General features: G+C 48.6%; 1 protein-coding gene across 3 annotated transcripts; it reads left to right on the forward strand.

Annotated features, from left to right (window-relative positions):
- Positions 1-300: 300 nt before the first annotated feature.
- Positions 301-23,164, forward strand: LOC116955765 (bestrophin-2a-like). 3 transcript variants are annotated; one of them, XM_032977090.2, is made up of 11 exons: positions 301-436; positions 1,303-1,453; positions 11,599-11,755; positions 12,789-12,883; positions 14,127-14,360; positions 15,172-15,326; positions 16,293-16,370; positions 16,581-16,733; positions 18,229-18,309; positions 19,284-19,438; positions 20,248-23,164. In XM_032977090.2, exons 3-11 carry the CDS (start codon positions 11,604-11,606, stop codon positions 21,206-21,208), a joined length of 2,064 nt encoding a protein of 687 aa, XP_032832981.1. In that variant the 5' UTR covers positions 301-436; positions 1,303-1,453; positions 11,599-11,603; the 3' UTR covers positions 21,209-23,164. The 3 variants fall into 3 exon arrangements, with proteins under 3 accessions (XP_032832981.1, XP_075907983.1, XP_032832972.1); XM_076051868.1 differs by having other exon boundaries at positions 301-1,453; XM_032977081.2 differs by having other exon boundaries at positions 301-1,453; positions 11,602-11,755.
- The last annotated feature ends 369 nt before the right edge of the window (positions 23,165-23,533 follow it).

The raw sequence follows: 23,533 nt of genomic DNA on the forward strand, positions 1-23,533 counted from the left end.
GTGTGGACGGCGTACGGGGTATGATTGGTGAGTGGGTGGATAGGTGAATTAAATGTTGAGTGAATGAATTAGTGGGTGGGTGACTTCATTATCTTGTACCCTGCGTTGGCAGTGGTGAATACGCGAAAATAAAATAAAAAACTAAACACAAAAGGGCAATTGCCCGAAACGTTGTCGACTATATTACTTCCCTTTTAAGGCGAACTTGTTGAGTTGTTAATTGTGCTTGAATTCGTGGATGAATAGGGATGTGTGTGTGTGTGTATTAAAGGTAGGGGGTGTGGATGGTTCTGTGAATAGGTGGGTGAGTGGGTGGGTGAATTAGTTGGTGAATGGGTGTGTTTGAGTGGATGGTTGAGTGGTTGCATTGAAACAACAGCCAGTCTGGCTTGGCTGGATCACTCGCCGGTCTTGTTTTCGCTTTGTCTCTCCAGAGGTGCGTGTGTGTGTACGCGTCTGTGTCGGTATGCACGTGTGTTAGATTGTATGTGACAGTGTACTGTATGTGTAAGTGTATGTATATGTGGGGGGCCGTAGTGAAGTTGTTCGCGCGCTGCGCCACGGAACCGGCCACCCGAGTTTGATTCCCAACACCAGTGATGATTATCTGAACCGGTCCTGGGCCTCCCCTAGGTCGACTCAGCCTCAAATGAGTACCGAGTGCGGTGTGTAAACATCGCCACTAGGGAGACAAAGGCGGTCGGGCGTGGGTGCTGGCCACCTACCCCCTCCTACAGTCTGTTAAGGTTATACCGGGGATCTTTGTGTGTGTGTGCGTGAGAGTATATGCTATATGAGAGTGTCTATCTGGCGGTCTGTGAGATCACGCGTTTGTGTGTTTGTCTACCAAATCCAATGTGTTTGTGAGCCAGCAGATTTTTAGCAGGGTTGTTTGGCGTATTGTGAGCATTGCTCTCTCTCTCTCGTGTGTGGTAATTTGTAATCGTCTGTGCGTGTACTGTAGCTGTATGCGTCTACATGTGTATATATCTGTATGTGTGTGTGTATGGAGTATAGTTGTACGTGTGTCTGTGTATGCATATTTAGTGGGTGAGTGGATGTCTGAGTGGGTGGCGCGTTGCGCTACGTGCCCACGTACTCAGCTACCCGAGTTCAATTCCCGCTCACGGCCAACAACCGGTAACGATTATCTGCACCGGTCCTCCCCCAGATCGACTCGGCCTTAAATAAGTACCGAGTGCGGGTCGGGCGTGGCGCTGAGCCACTTTTGTCTTGTGTTTATCGAGATGTCTGTGCGTTTACCCACTATTACGTCGCATCACTGATCGCACCATCCTCCAGTCTCTCTCGGAGTAAGATCCACGTGCGCCCGATCTCACCAGCCTCGCTCCATCCAGTCTCAACCACACACACACACGGAGGGCAAGGAGCCGCACCGCCACACGTGCGGATGTGTCCTCGTACCCGAAGGAGAGACAAAGACAACGGACAGGTGAGGCGCTCTCGCGATCATCATCACAGCTTCCATGCGGTGTCCGCGGATTTCGCGTGCTTCTGAGTCAGGCGAGAGACAGAGGAGGGACACGTTGAGCGATTTGTTGTCTTTTGACCCGTGGTGGAAGCCTGCACGTGGGGACACACAGTTCTGTAATGTAACTACAGATGAGTATCGGTTTAAAAAAAATAAAGCCCCCACCAAAGTTCCATAATTGGGAGCTTCTCCGTCTTCGTAGGCAGTCTGAAAGTGCAGGGGGTGTAGTGTCGTGTTAAGACTGTACGTGCACGTGTGGAGACAAAGGCGGCCGGGCTGGGTGGTTGGTGCGGCCTGATCCACCTTCTCGTGTACCGTACCGGCTGTTTAAATAGATGCTCACTAACAGTACCTAACCCCCCAACGGGCTGTGAAGGTTATGTGGAGGAATTTTTAGTTTGTCGTTTGTGTGGAGTTTGAGAGCGTGTTAGTAGTGTGTGTGCGTGGGGGGCCGTGGGGGGGCGGTAGTGTAGTGGTTAGTGCGCTGCGCTAGGAACCCCAGCGAACCCGAGTTCGATCCCCGCTCACGGCCAACATCAGTGACGATTATCTGAACCGGTCCTGGGCCCCTCCCCCTAGGTCGGCTCAGCCTCAAATGAGTACCTGGTGCGGTGTGTAAACATTGCCACTGGGGAGACAAAGGCGGTCGGGCGTGGTGCTGGCCACCCAACCCCCATGCGTACCGTGCCGTGCCTTCATTGGTGTTCGCTAACAGCACTTGCCCCAACAAGTTTAAGGCTACACGGGGGATCTTTGTCTTTGTGAGTCTAATCTATTCTCAGCATGTTCTGTCGTTGACAACTTCATTTCGTTCCTACACAAAAAAAACATTGTACAGCAATTTCGGGCAACCACTGTTAGCGAGCACCTATTAAGGCAGCACAGGGCGCGCACAACGGGGGTGATGTTGGTCAATTAGCTTCACGCCAGGCCGCCTTTGTCTCCCCGTGCTTAATGCCCTTGCATAGCGACTGTTGCTCACGTTGAGCTGAGTTGGGGTTATCAACTCGCCACTGGTGGTAGCCGTGTTCCGGGAATCGAACTCAGGTCGCTGGGGTTCACACTCGAACAAACAAACGAAACATTTGCTCCCTATAGCTTTTCAGACTGTTCGCGAGCACCTATTACACATTGGGGCTGAACGATTTGGGGGAAAATATCTAATTGCGATTTTTCCGATATTGCGATTTGATTTGCGATTACATTTTTAAAAGTCAAGCTTCAGTTCAATATTCACTGTGTACTAGATTAAAAACATGTGACGTAGCATTACCGCATGCTACCATCAAAATATGAACTGCTCTATATATTCTAATGCAAGGATGATAACTTAAAATATATGAATTGCTTGCAACATGTATTTATTAAAAATGTGTTAATTGAAATAGAACAATCAAACACAGAACAATTGTTAAGTTAAATAAAGACGCGCAAAAAATCGCAGCCTTTGAGATTTGCTAATCACATTGTTTCAAATTGCGATTTCGATCTGAAATCGATTAATCGTTCAGCCCTATTACACATACAAGGACAAATATCACCCGTATTAGACCGAGTATACTTTTAGGACAAGTGCTGTGAGCAAGCGAGGGGGTGGGTGGCCAGAACAACGCCCGGCCGCCTTTGTCTCCCACGTGGCGATGTTTACACTACCGCACCAGGTACTCATTGGAGGCTGAGTCGACCTAGGGGAGGCCCAGGACCGGTGTTGGCCGTGAGCGGGGATCGAACTCGGGTTCGCTGGGGTTCCTAGCGCGGCGTAGCGCTAACCACGACTCTTACCGCTCCCCACAACACGCGCAAAGACAAAAAAGATCCCCCCCCCGTGTCGCCTACACGGGCCCTTTGCGTTAAGTGCTCTTGGCGTGACACACACAGCGCGCACTCTCAAACGCACGCGCCCCATTGTCATGCCATTGTCTTAAACCAGTCAAAAAAACAAGTTTGGGTAATTTTGGTTTTAATGCGCGCACTCTAAAGCCAACTGAACCCTCAATGCTAATCGCAGCAATCATTGCGGTAAGCTCTTAGTCGAACGCAGGGCCCCGGCGAATCCACTGCAGCCGCGCGGCAAGCTTCTTCCACTGCTCCGGTCGGGAGTCGGCGAGTTGAGGCTGGTTGGATCGGGCTGGGCTCGCTCAGTTGACAACAAAGACCCCACCAGGCGTCGTGGCCGTCTGGCCCTGCGCGATCACTGCTGGGGCAAGTGCTGCAGCGAGGCACCTCCCGCCGTCAAATGTCGGTTGTGTGACAAAATATCAACCCTCGGCCCACCCTGTCATCCCGCCAATATTAAAATATGCTCAAAATGACCCCCCCCCCCATATATATTGCTATAAATAGATTTCTGTTTATATGATTGCGGTTATGATTGTACATTATTAATCCCTAATCTCTGCCATTACATACAATGAAACAAGAAAAGGTAAAAAAAACAGAGCAATGTAATACAATACACTACTAGACATTATTGTAAAAAATAAATAAAAAGTCCATCCTATGTGTTGGTGAATTTTTAAAATATTTTAGGCAGGAAATTCGTTTTAAAATTCAGATTTTTTCCTGGAGGGGGGGGGGACCCCAGACCCCCTGGAAGATTTAGTCTCCCCCAATGTTCACTCCATGGCTACGGCCTTGCATCCCGCCAAAGCTTTTTTTTTGTAGGCAACGTTCACCTAGTGTAGGAACCCCCTTGGTAGGTTTAGATATGACACTGCTCACGATTGATCTTAGCCGTGGCGAGGAATTGAACGTGCGGAGCACATACACACACGCACATTCAGTATATATAGGCACTCGTACATGCATGTAAGCATACACAGACATACATTCACCCATGTTCACACGATCACAAACGCAAACAAGTAATAAGACAATATGTATTGCAGTATCATCCGCAATGGGGTAGACAAAACGAGTAGCAAATTGTGGGAAGTCAACAGCGGACATTCTCTGGATGGCACTGCCCCTATCATGATAATGTGGAATTTCCGCCGTGGGCCAATGGAGGATGACACAAAGTAATTACCACAAATGAACCACAATACCTTGCTGATCATGTCAAGGAGAATAAACTATCACGCAGACTCCGGTCATTCTCGTCGTGGCTTTTGGATAACCATCGAACAAAGACGGCCACTGCATCGCTCACTTTCAGATGCGCTTTCTGCGGCCGTCTGGAACGCTCTTCCGATATTAGGAAGCCACTGGAGCTATCCACTTTTAAATCTAGACTGAAAACTAATTTCTTTTAGGACTGCTTTTTGTGTTTATGTTGTTGTTCTTCCCCCACCCCCGCACCTCTGATTATCATGGTTGGCAACGTACGGTGCGAAAGAAGTTCAACATACATGAGCACCGCTCCTTCGAGGAGGGAGACATTGACTTGTTCTGGCATCACCGAGCTCTCGTCTGACGCGTCGGACACCTGCCTAACGCATGTCACGAGCGTGACAAATGATGTAGTTATTTACTTTATGTCATCATCATCACGATCCATGGGCTTATAGCTCGTAGGTGTCCACTGCACATTTCGTAATTTGTTTCCACTTTCCTCTGTCTCGTGCCAACATCTTTCTTGCACCAATCTCATGTCGTCGTCAGGTCTGCCTTCATATTGTACTATTCAGAAAGTAGCCTGCACAGTACAGTACTGTATTGCCTCAGTCTGGCCTCACACCGCTGCTAATAAATCGCACGCAATGCTCGTGTTACAACTCGGGGTCTGATTTTGTTCTCCAATTCGATTCCATTCGCGCGCTGTCATTGGCGTCACACTTTCGCGAGACGAACCCATTCGCTTTCTCAATTATCGTGGGGAGCAGTGCACCACAGTGTCAGACATGTCGATAGCTAAAAAGCTGCTTGCTCCATTGGTCCCTAAAGCCCACTCGGAGCACACATTATTACTTGCCTTGCAGAGAGTGTTCGTCGCATGCCAATCAAACCGAACATTTTGAAATTTCAGACCTCGAGTAATCTTTTTTTATATATATAAAATATGTTTTCTTCCACATCCTCCCTCACATCGTACATTGCAACATCCTGAAGTTCTGGACGGCATTACCAGGGACATTGACTGTATCAGGCATACCGGACTCATCAGAGGAGGCGAGGAAATGATTTTGTTAGGGGAAGGGGGGTTGGCCAGGTTATTGCCGTTCTGGGCTCAGGTATTTAAGACTGGTCTAAGGTTTAGGAATTGACCCCACATGTACGTGGTGCATTCCTTTTTCCTTGTCTCTGAGCTTGTAACTCAGATGCTCCGGTGCTGAGATTGGGCCTAATTAATTCAGCCATTGAGTATGGGAGGGGGGGGGGGGGTCGAGTAATCTTATATACAATTCTGCTCAAACTTTCCCGTAAACCACTGCTGTGTGGCCGCTCACACTCTGAACAGCATTGCTCACCCTCTGCCCCCCGTGAAAACAGACGCTGCTCATCTTTGCAGCAGCGTCGAGGCCCTTTATCGGGCGGCATCCTCCTCTCTGTCATCTCGCCTGACCCTTTGCAGCCACATCTCCGTTGCTTTCCATCCCCTTTCTTCTTACTTCCAAAATGTAATAAAAAAAATATGTCACATTTTCTCTCTTCCTTTTCGCGTTCCTCTTGCTAGTGTATCCATTCATTATAACCTCGACGCTGTTCCCCTTACCGTGGCGTAACCACGGGTTAAAAACAAAGTTCGCAGTCGTAATAAAAAAATACAAATGCGGATTTATTTTGTGTACAGTCGCGAGCGACTGTGCTGAGACCATCAAATCGCAACAGTGGAAAATCCGGTTTCATCGCGGGCGGCTGAAACCAGGATTGGAACTCAGGTTCTCAGTGGTTACTGGCTGTTTCTGACAGTGACACGGCCATCATGAACCACCCGGGCAGGGCCACCTCTCCCGTCTCGCAGAGATCCATGTCAACACTCTTATGGATAACAACAAAATAATGTGCTGTGAAGGGCCATTGCCCTAAACGTCACCTACGATAAAAAAAACAATTACAAAGGCCACAATGTTATTAACGAGTGTGTATTGTTAATTGCGCTTGTGCACAACTGCCAAAGCAGCAGCAGCAGCATCATTACCAAGTGATTCGCTGTGAATGCTTCCCTGTATTGCCCTGGGAGCAAGTCACCTCGAATGGGCCCGATCTCGTCAGATCTTGGAAGCTAAGCCGCTTTGAGCCTAAATAGTGTTTGGATCTACAATCACCATGCATGCCAGGTGCTGCTGTGCGACTACGTGGCCAAAGTAAAATCCGTAGTTAATAGTTGCTTCTATGCTCTCACTTACATCCTTCTACATGATAATAATAACAATTTCATTTTATATAGCGTAATTTATGCAACAGCATCCCACAACGCTGCACATCATTTATCCACTTGGTTGAGATTTGTGGCCAGGTGGCTTTTGAAAAAGGAGCGAATAGCTCAGTGGGCTTTAAAGTAAAATTGTATCGTATTTTAAAAAATAATCTGTTTGCTTGCCTTTCCTATACTTTGCACTCATATCGTGTTTTTTATTGTTTGTTGTTCACATCTGTGAAAAAGAGCTTTATAGCTCATCAGATTCCTCCAGTATGAATACAAACAGCATTCTCATTCTGTAACGTTGTTGGTATGGGCCCTGGGTGATGAAATGGGGGGCCCCTTGTACAGTCTCCCCTCACTTTGCATCTCGGGCCACTCTGGCCTTGGGGCCCCGGTGGAGTTTGCACCGCCTACACTGACCAGCGCGGTGAAGTATGGTTAAATAACCCCACGGCATGGGTATCGGCCCTCATCCAACAGTGGATTGATAATAGGGATGTTCGTGTATACAGTACAGTTTGTTCTTCGTGAGAAGCGTTTGCAGGCTGAACAAAGACTGAGCTGCATGGGTAGCATCTGAAAGCATCTAGCAGCATCCCGCCTTGTGTGATGCTACGCCGAGGCAGCCGTACAACCGCATATTCCTCGTCGCACAACGTAGTTCTGTTAAAATCGCGTTATATCCAATTCGCATCCACGTTATAGAAAACGTGTTCCTGAATACATTTATCGCGTTATATCCAATTTGCGTTATGATAACACGCTGTTATAGGAGAACACACCTGTGCACGTGTATGCCCACGTGCGTTACAAAAGCTTTATCGGCCAGTGTTGTGACCTCACACCCAGGATTAACGCAGGAAAGCCACTTCAATCCCAATTAAGCTCCCGTTTTGAAATGTAATTGTCGTGGTGATGCCATCGTCACCCAGCCCAGGAAATGGTTGCCATTATTTATTCACGGACTGATTTGCCTGTTTGTGGGATGGCCTTGAGAGTGCGTAGGGTACAACACACACACACGCTGTGAGGATGTCGTGTAGCCAGAGCCACGCCCGAACGCCTTTGTTTCCCCACACACAAGCAAGCACAATAAAAAGTCTCACACAAGCATACCACAGCCGGTAACTAACAAACGCGTGCTCTTTCAAACAAGTGCACTCACATTCCACGATGAATTGCCTCTTACACACATTCACATACTCGCTAACTTCCTCAGTCACTCATATTCACTCGTACTAACAGTCACTAAGTTGCAAAAAATACACTCATAATGATACTAACGCACATTCTCTAACATATACTATAATACTCACGAATACACATTAGCCTATCCACGAACATACTAAGTCACGAACAAGACAAAGAGCTCATGTGACCGACACAAGATTGCTAGCGAGCACTGATGAAGGCCAGCACGAGGTGGTGGTGTGGCCAGAACCACCTTTGTTTCTGCAGTGCTAATGTTTACACACCGCAGCAGCTACTCGTTTCAAGCTGAGTCGACCTAGGAGAGGCCCAGGACTGGTTCAGATATTCACCACTGATGTTGGCTGTGAGCAGCGATCGAACATACAAACACCCACATTTAGTCACTAACATGCACTTACACAACAACCGCCGTTCACCACTAAGGGGCGGTGACATGAGCTTGGCGTTTGTGCCATGCTAGGTGCACTTTGAGGCCACGTGAAGTGTCGAAGGCCCACTGGCAGGTCACGAAACAGACCCAGGTGCCATGGGTTGACTGGTTGAAAAGACTGGCAGATGCACCACCTGTGCTCCCCACCGTGCTAACTCTGCATTTTAGCCGCAAATCTGCTGCACTACTTGTGAGCGTCGCTCCACTACCCTCCGTTGTTGTTGTAGGGCGACTATTTCCAACTGCCCGGCAGCGTCCTTAAGGAACCTCCTCCACAGAGGCCGATTTTGACACGGCTGATACGAGTCAACGGCAAGTCCAACCAACTCCACATTAGTCCATCTCTTCTCTAGCCCGTGCCGTGCCCGTTTAGCCCCATATATCCGGCTGAACAGAAGCTGCTTGGGCATGCAGTGGGTGGGCATGCGGGCTACACTCTCCCTCACTAACACTGACACACTAACATGCACGCCTGCCCACACACGGACACAACTAACACAGATGAACGCACATCAGTATCATTCACAAACCATAGCCGATGCTGATGCACAAATGGAAAATGAAAAACTCTCCAGCGTGCGACCGTGGTCATCCAGAACAGACCGTAACAACGTATGACGATGCAATGCCGATCCACAAACACAAAGGAGACATCACAGCCGATAGACTCCGCTGCTCCTGACGCGGTTATCTGACTTGACCACCTGATTGTGAAATTGTAGTTGTTGCTCTGCATCTGCATCAAAAGAAGAACAATATTCTAACTACTGCCTGGCTTCACTCTGTTCTCTGTCTGACTTCACCTCTCTGCTGCCCCTACCCGGGTCCCCCACATGTAGACACGATACGGTATTGTACATTCGTACATGTTAATACAGGTATCTCTCGATTTTACGAAAATGGATGGCGTTCTTTAAAAAAAAAATGCGTAAAACGAAATTTCGTAAATCGGAATGTCTTTTCTCACGTTCATTTCATACACATGATTAGGGATGTGTTTGGACATTCAAACTCTTCTCCTAACATAAAAATATAAACCTAAATCACTTTTCACAATACAAAAATAATGATAAAGAACATAAATATGTAAATGACTGAATAATAAGTAATTTAAAACAAAATTAATTCACCTTTCTAGGGAACTCGCCAAAAGATCTGCATGTTATAATGACTAGAAAGGTGATGTGGAGTGGTTGGTTTCTGTGGCACTGGATGACGCAGCCTCCCAAGTGCTGCTTGTTGGATCTCGTGGCGCGTAGCCGAGTGAAATTCTGTTACCGCGGAAATTCGGTTTCGTTAGTCGAAAAATGTCCATAATTTGTCAATTGCGTTAACGTGAAATTTAGCACACCAAACTTTCATAAAACCAAACTAAAACCATTTTATTTTACCAGGTAAAGGTCCACTGATGCGACCTGGCAGCTCTTATAAATTCCCTTTTCACACCATCAATAGGTAAACTCCCCCCCCCCGCGCCAAACGGCAAGTCCACCGGCACGTACACCACCTCTTTTCTAAAATCGGCCAATCAAATGCTAATTTTTATGCTAATTTCTTTGTCAGAACACCTTGTTTGCTCGCACACAGTTTAAAGGTCCGCTGTCTGAGCGTGGTTGTGTTTCGCTAAATTCTCCTGTTTGATTAGTACTAGGTGCCTCGGTGAATGTATATGCTCTGACTTTAACATAGCTATTTCTGTGACCAGTTACAAGCTAATCACTCAGCTATTTCAATGCTAAATTCTATGCTAATTCCTTTGTCAAGGGGTACCTCTGCGGATGTGTATACTTTAACGTAGCTATTTCAATGAGTCATTTCAATGCTAAATTATATGCTAATTCCTTTGTCAAGGCGCTTTGTTTTCTTCTCACACAGCTTAAAGGTCGTGATCTAAGCGTGGCTTTTCTCACTCCAGCGCTGTCCTCCAGACAGTCTCGTCCCTTCACCTGATGAAGGCCGCTTGTGTTGTGGCCGAAACGTCGTGATTTTTTGTTATTTTATTTTCACCTACGTGACTTTACCCAATAGAACCAAAGAGTATGGATCCTAGCAGTCACGAAAGCTTTAAATCTAGAACACAAATGATAGCTTAACAAAGTGGCTTATCATGTGGAAATTTATAGCAGCCAAATACTCTAAACGCATGTCGACTCTAAATGTGGATAAGAAAACCGGAGGACCCGGAGAAAAAAACCACAGGGAGAGAGGACATGCAAACTCCAAATATACAGGTATCATGTTGGGATCGAACCCACGACCTTCTGCATACCAGGCGAGATAGTTGACATCTTGCCACCGCTGGGTTTGTAAATCTAGGGATACCTGTTCAATAGTCACCCTCTTTCAATTTATTGTGTCTGTAGATTAATTTTGCAATTGTGCTACAAGCAGCCTCAAAATAATTTGTCCAAGCCGAATTGCGCTACACGGAACTTAATATTTAATATTGCTTTACATTTGCCCAACATTTTCGATTTCTCTTGCGATGCAGTTGTTGATAATAGATTTTTCCCTTTTCTGGCAATAAAACAGGTGTTGAAATGTTAAAACACCAAACTGAAACCTTTGCAAGAGATCATGTCTGCATTAACCACATATACTTGTGGCGAACATGCGCACAAAAAAGCATGCTCTGACAGTGTGTGCATTGTCTTTGAAACTAATTGGTCCACACTAGAGACAGCTTTCTTTAGAGCCTAGTCTCAAACTGTTCGACCAGAGGACGCCAAAAGGCAAACGGCACAAAGACAATGCCACTATCAAGACATCTTAACACCTGTTTTATTGCCAGAAAAGGGAAAAACCTATTATCATAATTGAATACTGGCAAAAGAGGTCCCATGATGATGCAGTTGTTTTTGCACTGATTTAAAATTTGCTTCAGTGCTGTACTTAATTTTATTTGTTTTGCTTTTGTCATGTTGGTGACCCCGGGAACTACACCCCTCACCATATATCTACCTCAGGCAGAGAGTGTCATGATAGAAGGATTTTTTTTTCTCCAAATGTAAGATTTCACTCTTGGGACATAACAGAGCCATCATGAGACACATCTCGCCTCACTTTCTCTCCCCTATCCCCCACATCCCCTCTGTCCCCATCTCCTCCCCCCCCCCCTTTTGCTCCCCCCCCCCTCCCTTCGCCCCCGCCCCACTCCAGCAGCGATGACGGTGACGTACACGAACCGGGTCGCGAACGCGCGACTCTGTGGGTTCTCAAAGCTTCTGCTGCAGTGGCGCGGTAGCATCTACAAGCTGCTGTACCGCGAGTTCTCCATCTACTTCATGATGTACGCCGCGCTCAGCCTCACATACAGGTGACTTGGCCTCGCATCCATGTGACTCGGCCTCACGTTCAGGTGACTCAGCCTCACATACTGGTGACTCGGTCTCACGTACAGGTGACTTGGCCTCACCTACAGGTGACTACTTACCCAGTCTCAACTCCTCGTGCCACTTAGAGATCGTTGGTGAGGCCTGGGCTGGTCGCGATATTTCAGATCAACTGCTTGGGGTTGTGATCGGAGCGTGCAGTTCCCACAATTGGAGCGTTGTGAGTTACAATTCTGGTCAGGAGGTCGCACGGCACAGCATCTAACACGGGTCGATAAAATAATTACCATTTTGTGGGCAGTGTATGTATGTTGAACTTCTTTCGCACCATACGTAGCCAACCGTGCTAATTGGAGATGTGGGGGAAGGACAACAAACTAAACACAAAAAACTTTAAAGCAGTCCTAAATAAATTAGTTTCCGGTCTAGATTTAAAAGTGCATAGCTCCAGTGACTTCTTAATATTGGAAGGAAGAGCGTTCCAGACGGCCACAGAAGAGCATCTGAAAGCGCGCGATGCGGTGACCATCTTTGTTCGATGGCTACCCCAAAGCTGCTACAAGGATGACCGGAGTTTGCATGATGGTTTATGCATCTTGACGAGATCAGCAAGTTGTTGTGGTTCATTTGTGGCAAGCACTTCGTGTGTAATGAGTGCGACCTAATAATGTATTCATTCAGCAACCGGAAGCTAATGCAGCTCAGAAAGCACTGGACGGACATGGTCGGATCTTAAAAGTGAACAGAGACCCACAATAAATCACGTGGAAAAATCTGAATGCAATGTGGTAAATGGTCATGGGGGTGGGGGTAGTTGGCGGTGGTTAATGGGGTGGTAGTGGTGATGATAGGAACGATGGTTGTTGATTAGTTGTTTGTGGTGGTTGTTGGGTTCGTGGCTGTGGTGGTTAATGGTTACGGTAATGGAGATGGTGGTAGCGGTGGCAGCTGTTTGTTGTTGCCGCTGCCGTTTGTGGTTAATGCCGCGGTTGTTGTTGTCATTGTGTGAACGAGCAGGTTTGCTCTGAGCGAGGATCAGAAGCGGCTGTTTGAGAAACTCTCTCTCTACTGCAACAACTACGCCAACCTCATCCCCGTGTCGTTCGTGCTCGGTGCGCACACGCGGCCCACACCAATTCCCCAGCCCCCACTACCCCCCCCCTTGCTACCCCCCCCCTTGATACCCCCCCCTTGCTACCCCCCCCAGCCACGTAGCTCCCGTACCTTTGTGTCCAAATGCAGAGAAATCGTTGACACTTTTGGCAGTCGCGCCGTGTAATTGTGAACTTGTTTTGTTTGCTGCACTACTCTACTGGGCGCACCGTGGTGGCCAAATGTTAACTACCTCACCTGTTATACAGCAGGTGGTGGGTTTGATCCCAACCCTGGCACCTGCTGCGTATATGGAGTTTGCATGTTCTCACACTCCGCGCGGTCGCGTGGATTTTTCTCCGGGCCTTCTGGTTTTTCCCTCCACATTTAGAATCAACATCATGCATTTAGAGTGTTTGGCTGCTATCAATTTCCACACGATATAAACCACTTAGTTGGGTTGCTATTTGTGGCCAGGTTGCTTCTGAAAAAGAGCTGTACAGCTCAGTGGGCCTTGCCTGGTAACACTAAGAATGGTTTAGATTAGTTTTGAAATAGTTTTAAACTTTGTAACTTTGTGTCTTTTTTTTTAAAGAGAGACGTGCAGCAGTCGTCTTGTACTGCTCACTGTGTGGGTGCAGACCAGGGCCCCAGCCCACACCTTAGAAGCTGGGGGGGGGGGCGGTCTCCCTCCTCGCCCATTGGCTCTCGTGGCTATTGATTAGATTTTAGTTCTTCGAACGACAGTGATATTCAATCTACGTGACTACTGGCTGAATACTGATGCTCCTGTCCGTACGTTACCATGTACAGTTTTTAAGGGTTCTATTTTTATTACCTACAGTAAACAAATAAAACGAATCAATTTCATACAGTTGAAGGAAGGAAAACTGGCCTGTAAATACTGTGTTTTTTGTGTGAGATTTATCGCTCGTCTCGTGCGGATACCCACGGCACCCACGGCAGCTGCGCCCGCGTTGCGCCAGAGTGACCCAGAAGTCACCGAGCCAGTCACAGTTTTGCGTTAACATAAATCGCATCTCATTTCAGAGATAATTTGCGGTATTTGGCAACGGCATTCCGCGTTGCGTAATCGGGGTACCGTCTTGTTATTGTTGATGCTCTTGTTGTTGAACCTGCTCGCGCATCTGACGGCTGTAATTAGCCCTGGACTCTCTTGAAGAGTTGCGAGAGAGTGAGAAAGAGACCCAAGTCGTAACCTCCCCGTGCCTCTCTCTGTCTCTGCCGGCGGTGGCGGCGCAGGTTTCTACGTGGCGCTCGTGGTGTCACGCTGGTGGAGCCAGTACACCAGCATCCCCACGCCGGACCGGCTCATGTGCGCCGTGGCGGGCACGGTGCACGGCGTGGACGAGCGCGGCCGCCTGCTGCGCCGCACGCTCATGCGCTACGCCAACCTGTCGGCGCTGCTCATCCTGCGCTCCGTCAGCACGGCCGTCTACAAGCGGTTCCCCACCATGGACCATGTCGTTGAGGCCGGTGGGTGGACTCCCTCGCGTCCACCTCTGCTCGAGAGGCTGGTCGTCCGCTCTCTTCCCTCGGGCGGTTGCTTCTCGTCTTCTGCGGGTCCTGGGTCTAGAACTCCTTTGGTTGTCTGCATTGCTGCCTTAATCAAGTATTTGTACAAATCCTGTTCTCCTCTTCATACGACTACATATCTCCATGGTACCACCCCCTCCACCACTACTCTCTCTTTCTCTCTGAATGGGTGGTCGCTTCATCTCCTCTCGAAAGAGGTAGGAGTACCTACACTTTATCCCACCGCATACGACCTGAATATCGACTAAACTGTGTTTTTACCTACTTATACTGCTGGGTGGACAGAAACGGGGGTGGGGGGGGGGGGATTTTAAACCTTTCCCATTCCGAGACGTCTGCAAGTTGCAGGGTGTGGGTCCCATTCACCGTGGAAGTGGCTCAGCGTTGATTTTATTTAGAGGCATAGTGCCGTTTTTAAAGACATTGTACACACTGCAGAGAACTGTAGTGATATGACCGCACTTTATGATCACCGGCGCCAAACTGTGCCACACGCCCTCCCGCATGCACTTGTGGGAGCCTCGGTACCCTATGAAGTTATTTTAGTTTAGTTTTTCTTCCGGTTTCGTTTTAATGATGTACACGTACATCATCGGCACGTGCGCACGTCATCGGAACAGGAAAGGGTCAAGAGACTCGCACTATTGTTTCAACTGCCATGCCGGGCGCCCTCCACCGCGCTAACGGTCGCACCACGCGGCGCTGCGGTCACGCCGTGCCGGCCCGGCGCGTCCGTGTCGTCTCCGTGCAGGCTTCATGACGCGGGATGAGCGCAAGCGGTTCGACGGTCTGCGCTGCTCCTACAACAAGTACTGGGTGCCGTGCGTATGGCTCTCCAGCCTGGCGGCGCAGGCACGGGCTGAGGGTCGGGTTCGCGATGACGTCGCGCTCAAGCTGCTGCTCGATGTGAGGACCTCGCCCCTCCCTGTCCTGCCTTAACACGCGGGGCACAGGCCAGTTCACTCACAATGTAGTTGGTGAAGGGGTGTGGGGGGGGGTGTTGAGTAAATATCAAGGCAGTGTTGTTAAAATATACAAATGACATCGGTTGTGTTTGTCGTTAGACCAAAGTCGACGTATTCTGCAATTGTGTTTATTTTGTAACAATAGAGTCAAATGAAAGTCAAAGAAGTCTCACAGTTCAAACAAGTATTGGGTGGCTCTAATGACCAATTTCAGCCCTGAGCCAGTGCTGGAAATTTCACATTATTGTGACAGGGGCGTGGCTACCCATAGGATAACCAAATGTTGATGTACAACTATTCCCACTTGAGCTGACCTTGGGAATAGTGACGCTAGGACCGAGTGAATCCAATGTCCGGTACAGTCAATAGGAACTAACGCGCGACCTGGATCGATCAAGGTTATCGTATTTTGGGAAGAGTGACGATGGAGGGAATTTCCCCAGTCGAGCAGCGTGAAGAAAGGAGGAAGAGAAGTGTTGTGTCCTGCATGATAAGCCACTTCATTTGGGTACCATTTGTGGCCAGGTCACTTGTGAAAAATAAGCTAATAGCTCAGTGGGCTTTACCTGGTAAGATAAAAACAAACATTTTATTTGTATTTTGTTTCGTGATCTGCTTACCTTGCCTATACGTTGCACTCTAATCGTGTTTTTGTATTGTTTTTTGTTGTAACGTTCTGACCTGCCCCGACTGGACACCTGGGAAAAAGAGATTTATAGCCACATCGGACTCTTCCAACATAAAGAAATATTTTTTTCTGATAAATGTGGTGGTTAAACGCGGCACAGATGAGAGGAGACCCTCAGTCTAAATAGAACGAGTCCTCTGGGAGTGCCGATGATGATGATGGCGGTGGTGATGGTTACTGATTATTATTGCCGACGGCGACCCTGTCTGTGTTGCGCAGGAGATGAACGTGTACCGGGGGAACTGCGGAATGCTGTTTCACTACGACTGGATCAGCGTACCTCTCGTCTACACGCAGGTGTGCTCTGGTGTTTCCTGTGGACCTGCCGGTGCAGTGGGTGGTGTATGCACCGTGTCTCGTGCTATGATGGTCTCACCTTTGCCGGTGTGTTGTGCTGATGCCTCACCTGTGCTGGTGGAAGGTGCCTGTGCAGGTGTGGTGGCACGACAATGAACCATCTGTGTGGTGCCGAGTTGACTCGCCTGTGTGGTGCGCGCGGTGCTGCAGGTGGTCACGGTGGCAGTGTACAGCTTCTTCCTCGCCTGCCTCATCGGCCGCCAGTTCCTGGACCCGGCGCAGGGCTACCCGGGCCACGACATGGACCTCTACATCCCCGTCTTCACCCTCCTGCAGTTCTTCTTCTACGCCGGCTGGCTCAAGGTTCGGGACGTGCACTCTGGCCGGGATTTGAACCCTCGATCCCACGGCTGAGGAGGCATTTTGTTCCGCCGAGTTGGCCTTGTCCAATGAGTCAAGAGTCAAGGTGTCTCCCGACTCAGTCGAGCAATAGGGCGGTGCTCCTCTACATTGATGACCCTAAACCACGGTGGCGAGATTTTAACTACTTCGCCTGGTATACAGGATCTCGTGGGTTCGATCTCGTGGGTTCAATCTTGACCCTGATGCCTTTATATTTGGAGTTTGTATGTTCTCCCCGTGGTTGCATGGGTTTCTATCTGGGGCCTCCGGTTTTCACTCCACACCCTCCACACCCTTCACATTTAGAAACATGAATTTAGAGTATTTGGCTGCTATAAATTTTCACATCAGCCACTTCGTTGAGCTATCATTTGTAGCCAGGACACTTCTGAAAAATAGCTATGAAGCTCAATGGGCCTTAGCTGGTAAAAAAAAGTGGTGGAAATTCCACATTTTTTCTAAAATGGGAGTGACCATCTCAATAGGATAACAGTTAAATCTCGACTTAAAGCTTTCGTGACTGCAGGAATTCATACTCTTTGTGCCTTTTGGTAAAGTCACGTAGATAGAAAAATAAAAAAGTCACGTTTCGATCGCAACACACGCAATCGTCCTCAGGTGAAAAAAATATGTCACCTGAGGACGATTGCTTGTGTTGCAATCAAAACGTCGTGATTTTTTAAAATATTCTTTTAAAAAATAATTTTTCTATCTACGTGACTTTACCGAAAGACCCAAAGAGAAGGATAACATTTCTACTTTTTATCACAACAGCACTGGTAATTATTTACGAGGCATGTTAACAATGTTTTATTTGTAAAACCACGGTATACCTGAATCAGTTCCAACACGATACATGCTTTGAATTGGGCACAACGATGGGTTTTGGTGTTATGGAAATTGCGTACGGCAATTGCTTTGATGTTTCGTCAAACGGCCAGCTGGCTCCACGGTAGGGCGAGCAACTCACAGCAGGTTTGAAGGTTGCCAGTTCAAATCCTGTTTGGGGGTGGGGGGGGACTGACTCGACTCAATGTCCCTTTAATGTCGATAAAATTACCAGAACTCTGTCGGGAAGTCAAAAGCGGTTGTTCATGGCAAAGTGGAATTTCCACCACCAGTTCGGTGCTGTAAATAAGCTGAGCACTTCCTCCATGTTCTTTCGAGAGAGAAATTACTTCGAATTTTTTGTTGTTGTTGCTGTTACATTTATGCAATTGTGGAGCAATCAAAAGCAGACAAATAAGGAGAAGCAACAACAAACAAGATCACAAAAACGTGTCAGAAATGGTGACTGAAATTGTGAATATTTACAGAATCTCTGCGAGGGGATGGTGGGAGAGGTGGGGGGTGGGGATCATAAGTTGATTAATATTTACCAGAATGGCCGCCCTGATGAACGCGTGTTCTCCGTTGCGTGTGAATTCACCGTCGTGCGTGGTCGGTGCTCATGAAGGTGGCGGAGCAGCTCATCAACCCCTTCGGCGAGGACGACGACGACTTTGAAACCAACTTCCTCATCGACCGCAACCTCCAGGTCTCTCCCCCACAATCCGGCTGTTCCATCCGTCAACATCGTCATCATCGAACAAACACGCGTCGCCATCGTCCTTGGTCTCTCTTTCCCCGCCCCTCCCCCAACAAAAAGTTAAATGCAGCATTTTATTATTTGCCATATTTACTCAATTCGATCATCATCATCATCAGCCATGATCAATTCACTGCCGGATGAAGGACTCCCCAGGCCCTCGCCATCTTTCACAGTCCTACTCTGCGCACACGCTCATCACTCCCATCTCCGCATTGGATACAATCTCTGGCGCGTTCTCCCCTTTGGCTGCGATTTAAAGTGAATCCAAAAGTAGTTCTGAAATATTCTTAGTTTTTTCGGTAAAGTCACGTTGAAGAGAAACAACAAAATAACAATATATATAAAACAATAAAAAATTCTCACGACGTTTCGACCATAACTCAAACGGTCATCATCACCACCTGATGATGACCGTTTGAGTTATGGTCGAAACGTCGTGAGAATTTTTTTTTTTTTTTATTGTTTTATATATATTGTTATTTTGTTGTTTCTCTTCAACGTGACTTTACCGAAAAAACTAAGAATATGAATTACTGCAGTCACGAAAGCTTTAAATCAAAATTTAGTTCTGAAATGTCATGTTCTGCGGGCTTGTTCCCTGGGACGATGTCATTTTTCATTGCTCGCTGTGAGCGGAATTGTCCTCATCTCGTGACGTGACGCTGTTAGCACAATTGGAATTTCAGAATCGATATCTTTATTTAGACTGGAGGAATCCTAAGAGCTATGAAGCTCTTTTTCTCATATGTCCAATATGGGCGGGTCAAGACACTCTACTGTGTTAGGGCCGACAATGGAAACAACGGGTAGGGTGGTGCATAAATAATTAATTTGCCATAGCAATGAGTGCTAAAGAAACGAGATGTAAAGGTCCCCAGCAAGTCGCGACGAGTTGCTTGTTGTGGCGTGCCCCGCGACAGGTGTCCATGCTGGCCGTGGACGAGATGTACCAGAACCTTCCACTGCTGCAGAGGGACATGTACTGGAACGCGAGCGACCCGAGGCCTCCGTACACCGCCGCCACCATGTCCACTCTGCACAAGCCTTCCTTCCTGGGCTCTGCGTTCGACATGAGGTCCTGCCAAGAGCAGTGGATCCTTGCTGCCATCCCCCCTCGCATTTCCTCTTGCTCCCTCGCCAGGCCCAAATCAAGGCCCTGAGGCCTACTTAGGCCTGTGGCATGTTACAGAACATTCCTGAAGTGGAATATTTCCCCCTTAGTTCACTTATGTTGCAAACCAAGGGAAAATATTGATCGAGATAATTCATGCAAATTGACCACCGGCCCCAAGGTGGCCCAGGTCTCATAATGACGAAGTTATAGAAAACGGTCGAATTTTTCACCAGGGTAAAAAAAAAAACACACCTCACCACTCTCACCACTATCACCACTGACCTTGAACACGGCAAGTTATAAAACGAAGCAGAAGTCTGTGTTTGCCAACGCAGTTGTAATAAACCACCGCAGGAATCCATGGCCGTGGCGCAGTGGCATAAACGGTCTTGTTAGCAGTGGCCTCTTGACCCTTCACTTTGAGGTCTGGTGGTTTCACTGATCCACGATGGAGAACCGTGCAGTCAGTCGACTCGGCAATTAAAGCGAGGGGGAAAAACGGGGCAGGTCGTCTCCCCATCACCCCTATGGAACACATTAGGGGGAGCATGGGGGAGGAGGGGGGGTGTATGCCAGAAGCATTACTTACACGGACGTTTGGTGAGTTTTTGGTTTTTGGGTAGACTACAACCTCGTTTGTGTGCCCTCCCATTGGCGCCCCTCCGTCTAGATTTTACCCCCCCCCCCCCGTTATGAATACGTGGTCTCCTTTAAACCACACAATCAACAATGCCCCCTTGCGCTCTTTTCTCCCTCCTCTCTCACATCAGCATGCACAAGGACGACATGGAGTTTCAACCGATGGAGCAGCTATCCGATCCAGGCATGCCAGTGCCGCAGCTGCTGGAGCGGCTGCTCCACAGCCGCGGCTCCGCGCCATCGCCACCGCAGGCGCCGCTCTTCACCGTTGGCGCGCAGGGCGTGCAGGCGTCCAGGATCACGCGCCGCATGAACCTGGTGCGGCGCATGGACAGCATTGCCTCGTCCAGCTCAGGCATCGACGAGGCCGGCGAGTATGGGGCCCTCAATTGCAACGGCTGCGGCTGCGGGGAAAAAGGGCCCAGGGACGGCACGCCGGTGCCCAGGGCCGACGCCGACGATGGAACCGAGCGGCCCGACTCCATCGCGGTCGACACCGTCGTGCCGTGCCTGGATACTGACGGACGGCGCGGAGCGCCGCGGTCGTCGCTGGCGCCGCCACCACCTTTGCCTCCGCTTCAGCCTCTGGAACAGCAGCAGCAGCAGCCGCATGTGGAACACGAGGCGACGAAGTTGGAGAGCAGCACTAACAGCCAGAGCAGCGTTTCCACGGGGCACGGGAGCCAGAGGCCTCTGTTGAGTGCAGACTCTGACGAGGGTCCCGGCGTGGGGTTAGCAGCTCCCGCCACGTTGCCATCGTCGTCTTGCTGTGGCGCTAGATGCGATGGTGTCGCCGATACTGGGAGGGACGGGGAGGACTCTTCCGACCTCCTCCTCCCATGGTCGGAAACGTCGACGATGACCACGGTGTTTGATGTCGGCAGTGGCGGCGTTGTCGGCGGTGGCCGCACTGGCAATGATGCCCCTTTGGAACTGCAGGCGTTGCTCGTGGTGACGGAGGAGGAGGCCGGGAGGCGGCGGAGCGTGGTGCCGAGTGGGCGGCTCGGAGGGGCGGAACGCGACGACGTGGGGAGAGCACCCGTGGCCTCGGCGAGCGGGAGCTGCATCTTCAACATTCCCGACGGCCTGTGAACACGGTTGCTCGGGGCTGACAGTAGCGTAGCAGTTAGCGTGCTGTGCTACGAACCCGGTGATGCGAGTTCGATTCCAGCTCACAGCCAACACCAGTGACGATATGAAGCGGTCCTGGGCCTCCCCTAGGTCGATTAATCCTCAAATGAGTACCTGGTACGGTGTGTAAACATCACCACTGGGGAGACAAAGGCGGTAAGGCATGGTGCTGGTTACCCACCTCCTAGTGTACTGTGCTGACCTTCATAAGTGCTCTCTAACAGCTCTTGCTCCTTTGTCTTTAGGTGCTCACAGCCACCAGTGTGGGCCCGATTTACACCCATAGCTGCCTGAATTGTGTAATAAATATAACACCCATAGTTTATTGTAAATTAATCTAATAAACACAGCTGATTGTAGGCAGTTAAACCATCGGGGCGATAGTATATGGAATTGATCAATACCCATAGCAGTCTGCAGACAACCACAGTCGCCTCTGAACAGTGTTCAGACGAGAGATACTTTCCGTTCACTGACAAACACTACTTGAAACTACCTTGGCAGTAACTGACATTTATGGATGAAATTTCTATGTCTAACCTGGTGAGACTGCAGTCAAAGCGTTCAACTTGGCAGTTCAAATGCTTGCCGGGTTCAGTTCAGCCTATCATCAGTCATTGTTATGGAGACACTGGCTAATAGGAATGTGGAATTTGCATCGCTGGCTCAGGGATGCCAACGGTTACGAGCACCACCACGGCGCTTGAGCACGGAGGACACTGGCTCGACACGTTCGGCACGGCCAGGGTGGATCTTGAACGTTGGGGCTCCCTTCGCACAGAACGACAGCCACTTGTTTTTGTTTACCTTTTAAACATAACGTCAAGATTTCGTTGCAGGTAAGGGTGATAATCGTTGGGTCTTACTTTGTATCCACATTCGCTTTTAAGGAAACCACTATGCATGGATGTTTGAGGCTTTGGGTGGCATCGGGCAGCCCCTAGGTAGATGTGCGCTCACCGATTGACTGTTCCGACTGCTGAACCTTGCGCACGCGTGCCATTAGATTGACGCACATTGCCGAATGTTCTGGCAGAAAATCTCACCGCACGAGAGATAAGCAGTGTTACATAGCATGTTGAGCAAATATCTCCCCTAAATAGCATCGACGGTTTTCCTTTACAATTTTTGTAACCGTTTAGCGATGTTATTCAAAATGCTCGTTGCTTTTGGCCACGTGAAGACGCCAACTCGTATTGGGGCCGGAACCATGTGAGACGAGCAATCACCGATTGGTGGGACCCACACGGAAAACCAAAAGCATAGGAGGAATGGGGCCCTAAACAGTGATCCGGGATTGGGGCCCTGACAAAAACAAACCCAACGTTTTCTCCTCGGAGGTGTAAGTTGGACATGTTAAAGGCAAATCAATACTGCACAGAGAAAATAACGAGTAACATCAACTGTTCCAAAAAAAGAGCCAGGAACACGAGAAAAATGAAAAGGCACGATTCTGGAATGTTTGTGTTTATTTGGTCAACTGCATTGTAAAAAAAACGGAATGAAAAAGCTCAAGGCAGTGGCGATTAAGGGCAGTGCATACAGAGCAGCACCAGGGATACTGATCACTCACCTGTCGACGGAGCTCGTTACCTTGTTGCTCCCCCTAGGCCGACGTGCGCAGGAAGAACATCTCAAACGTATTACTGGATGGACATCTCACTCATCACTACACAGGACATCCCACGGACACACAACATCTCGCTCATTACAGAACGGGGGAAACATCTCACGCACACCAATACGCGGGGGACATCTCATTGCAGGTAATACCCTGGAGGGACAGACTGCCCACGAAGTGCACGGATGGGGAAGCATCTTGTTCCCGCTATGTTTTAACGTTACACAATTTTTAAAATTAAAACACGCGTTTAATTCAATAACGGCAATAAAACTACACTTTATATTTAGAAGAAATCTCATAGTTTTTTGTTGTTGTACTGCTACATACCTTGGGCACATTCAGTTATTAAACGTTTTGAGTGACCAAATTCTGCAGAACCTATGTCAGAACAACAGTTACAGATAATTGTTTTTTTACCCTTTTATCTGGCAACAAAACTGACACCTTTTTTACAAGGAGTCAAAAGGTGTCAGTTTTGTTGCCAGATAAAAGGGTAAAAAACCAATTATCATAGTTTGTTCCTGGCAAATGAGGTTTCCAATGGTGTAGATGCTTACCCCGAGCTCTCATACTTTGATAGTGCATTGCCTTTGAGTTGTGCGCCTTTTGGCGTCTTCTGGTCCAACACCATGTGAGACGAGGCTCTAAAGAAAGCTGTCTCG

Source organism: Petromyzon marinus, chromosome 3, assembly GCF_048934315.1.
Source record: "Petromyzon marinus isolate PM22_M1 ecotype Great Lakes invasive population chromosome 3, UKy_Petmar_22M1.pri1.0, whole genome shotgun sequence".
In the NCBI taxonomy this organism is placed as follows: Eukaryota; Metazoa; Chordata; class Hyperoartia; order Petromyzontiformes; family Petromyzontidae; genus Petromyzon; species Petromyzon marinus.

What these genes read in the sequence shown, in the direction of transcription:
- LOC116955765 (XM_076051868.1), top strand. Translation starts at nt 11,604, where the DNA reads ATGACGGTGACGTACACGAACCGGGTCGCGAACGCGCGACTCTGTGGG. An exon ending in GCGCTCAGCCTCACATACAG is followed by an intron (nt 11,756 to 12,788) that starts GTGACTTGGCCT and finishes GTGAACGAGCAG; the next exon opens with GTTTGCTCTGAGCGAGGATC. An exon ending in CCCCGTGTCGTTCGTGCTCG is followed by an intron (nt 12,884 to 14,126) that starts GTGCGCACACGC and finishes GTGGCGGCGCAG; the next exon opens with GTTTCTACGTGGCGCTCGTG.